Below are 2,492 nucleotides of genomic sequence, written 5' to 3'. Positions count from 1 at the left end.
ATTTTATAAAAACATCGCATATTTAATACACAATAATAACTATAACTAATACAATTATAATTTTATAAAAATAAAACTTGATAAACAAATTACCACACAATTTTCTTATCCATCACTTAAATCAATAACATTACATTCATATTTTTGTCAACCATCACTTAAATCAATAATATCTTTAGTTGCCACATTTTTGTCAATCATAGACAAAAATGCTTCAATTCTAGCTATATATGGTGTTTCCCATTCTCGTGCACTATCAGCTCGATATCTATGCCACTTGAGTGCAACAGGAGGTATTGGCGAGTTTGGTTTAAGAAACACTTGAAAAATAATAATAACATGTATTATTAATAACAATCTAATAACTATATAATAATCCAAATACACAACATAATAACAAATAAGAATACCTGAACAAAATGACAATCATTCACAAAACCAATACTAATAATTCTGTGTTGTAGTGATGGGGGAGGTACTGATCTCAGCAGAAGATAGGTAAGACATTGAAGTCTAGACAAATGGATCAAGACCACATTATACTTTGAAGCGATCAAATGTCCCATGTCAGGTAATGTCATCCAGTGTTGGGGAGGTGCAACAGACTCAAAGCAAGAGAGTGCATGCATTAACTCATCTACACGCATATTAGATCCATATAATTGTGAATACTCAGCACGAAAAACATGTAACTCTTCAATCAGGTTAAGACGAATATCTCCCCAATTTTGCTCACTCATGCCAAGAAATGCCGCAATGGCACGAAACCCACAATGTCCATCAGAATCTACATTCGCAATATTGTGTATGAAATATTGTACGTTTGGTGGAAAAGAATCATCATAACCTCGCAATCTATATTTCACATTCACACGAGATTTTGAATGTTTACATTCCTTCCCTATCTTACTTGAACTTTGTATTACTGGGGTTGTATTATCATGAGAAGACTGTACTATTTCAAAATAAGATGGATCACGCTTGGTAGAACTATCAAAGTGATATTTTTTCTTTGAGGATGGCTTACCTTTTGTTTTAACTTTAACACTTTGCGCCATCAATGAAGTTGTAGCAGGATCAACTAATTCTCTCAACTTTCGTTTCAATACCAATTTACCTGCCTCTGATTCTAATTGAAACTTCTTATATATGGTATCTATCTCTGGCTCAATCATCAGTAGAGATGAGATATCTTCATCACAAGTAGTCTGCATCAAATGTAACTTTCTCCAATGAGAATGCACAACTGATAAGGGAATTGGTCGTCCTTGAATGATGAACTCTGCAATTTCATGTGCACAAGGCAAACCATGTGTACTTCTTATCACACATCCACATGAAATCTTATCCACCCCAATTTTCTGAGCTATCTGTGTTTCCTTTAAGACCATATTCATTGCATTTCTAGAGATAATACCTCGTAATTCTCTGAAAATTTCTGGTTTGAAATTATGTTGCACCAATGTTAAGCTCTTCTCAAATGATCCTTTGATCTCAGTATGCTGTAACTCAATAAGAGAGTTGATGATTGTCCATGATGACTCAAAATCACCTTGAGATGATCCAAGATGTCTTTTCAGCTTTGCATACGCACTCTCAGCCCTTGAACAAAATCATATTGATATATCAGATATCGTAATTTTTTAGTATATTATAATATAAATAATAAGTAAAGATATATAAGATCTGAGTTTTATAAATAGTACCTGTTAGTAGTAACATTCCTAAAATGCATTATCTTATTTGTCCACGTTGCAACAAACTTTTCCTTATAATTATTCAACCATGCATTTCTCACATAATCAAGTGCATTGTCATATATATGATACTCAACTGTTAAGTCATGAAGCCGACGTTCATATTCATTCTCAGTTGAGGCAAAAATAACAAGCTGCCAACCTAATATAAACTTCTCCCATGTCTCTTTTCTATCGAAGAACTTCTTACAATTAGCGAGTACATTTTTTGATATATGCCACCTGCACAATAAAGTGGTAGCATTTGGAAACACTTTATGTATTGCATTTATCAATGCTAATTCTCTGTCCGTAACAACTACTCTCGAAAATATATTAGATCCCATCAAACTCTGTAATCTTTCCATTGCCCATGTATAGTTATCCTTGTATTCATGATCCATGAATGCAAATGCAACAGGAAAAGTCAATTCAGTGGATGTTACACCAACAATCTGAAGCAGTGGATATTTGTACCTATTAGTTTTGTATGTACAATCCATTATTAAAACATGGGGGAATACCTTTAATAACTCTATAGCCATCGGATGAGCCCAAAATAAATCTGTAATACAATCTGTTGATCTCTCACATCTATGTCATTCCACATAATTACATTCTCCTAATTTCTTCATCAACTGTTGCATTTGTGATCGACCACCTTTCTCTATAAGTCTATATCTTTGACGTGCATTATATATAGTTTTGATAATAGTTACGTTTCTATGGTCCTGTGCCTTTATAGCCATCAAAATA

General features: G+C 33.3%; 1 protein-coding gene across 1 annotated transcript; it reads right to left on the bottom strand.

The window, feature by feature from the left end:
• Positions 1-224: 224 nt before the first annotated feature.
• LOC127805543 (uncharacterized) lies at positions 225-2,239 on the bottom strand. The gene is made up of 3 exons (XM_052342298.1): positions 1,707-2,239; positions 411-1,602; positions 225-320 (listed from the first exon to the last, which is right to left on the bottom strand). The coding sequence occupies exons 1-3, from the start codon at positions 2,237-2,239 to the stop codon at positions 225-227; spliced, it is 1,821 nt and encodes a 606-aa protein (XP_052198258.1).
• Between the last annotated feature and the right edge of the window lie 253 nt (positions 2,240-2,492).

The sequence above is a fragment of the Diospyros lotus genome, chromosome 7 (assembly GCF_014633365.1).
Source record: "Diospyros lotus cultivar Yz01 chromosome 7, ASM1463336v1, whole genome shotgun sequence".
NCBI classification, from domain to species: domain Eukaryota; kingdom Viridiplantae; phylum Streptophyta; class Magnoliopsida; order Ericales; family Ebenaceae; genus Diospyros; species Diospyros lotus.
Note: the sequence above shows the minus strand (reverse complement) of the source record. Positions and strands in the feature narration are given on the sequence as shown.

Coding starts and splice junctions, on each gene's coding strand:
- LOC127805543 (XM_052342298.1), bottom strand. CDS start 2,239: ATGGATTGTACATACAAAACTAATAGGTACAAATATCCACTGCTTCAG. Junction 1,603..1,706: donor AGGAATGTTACTACTAACAG/GTACTATTTATA, acceptor ATTTTGTTCAAG/GGCTGAGAGTGCGTATGCAA. Junction 321..410: donor ATGATTGTCATTTTGTTCAG/GTATTCTTATTT, acceptor TTATTTTTCAAG/TGTTTCTTAAACCAAACTCG.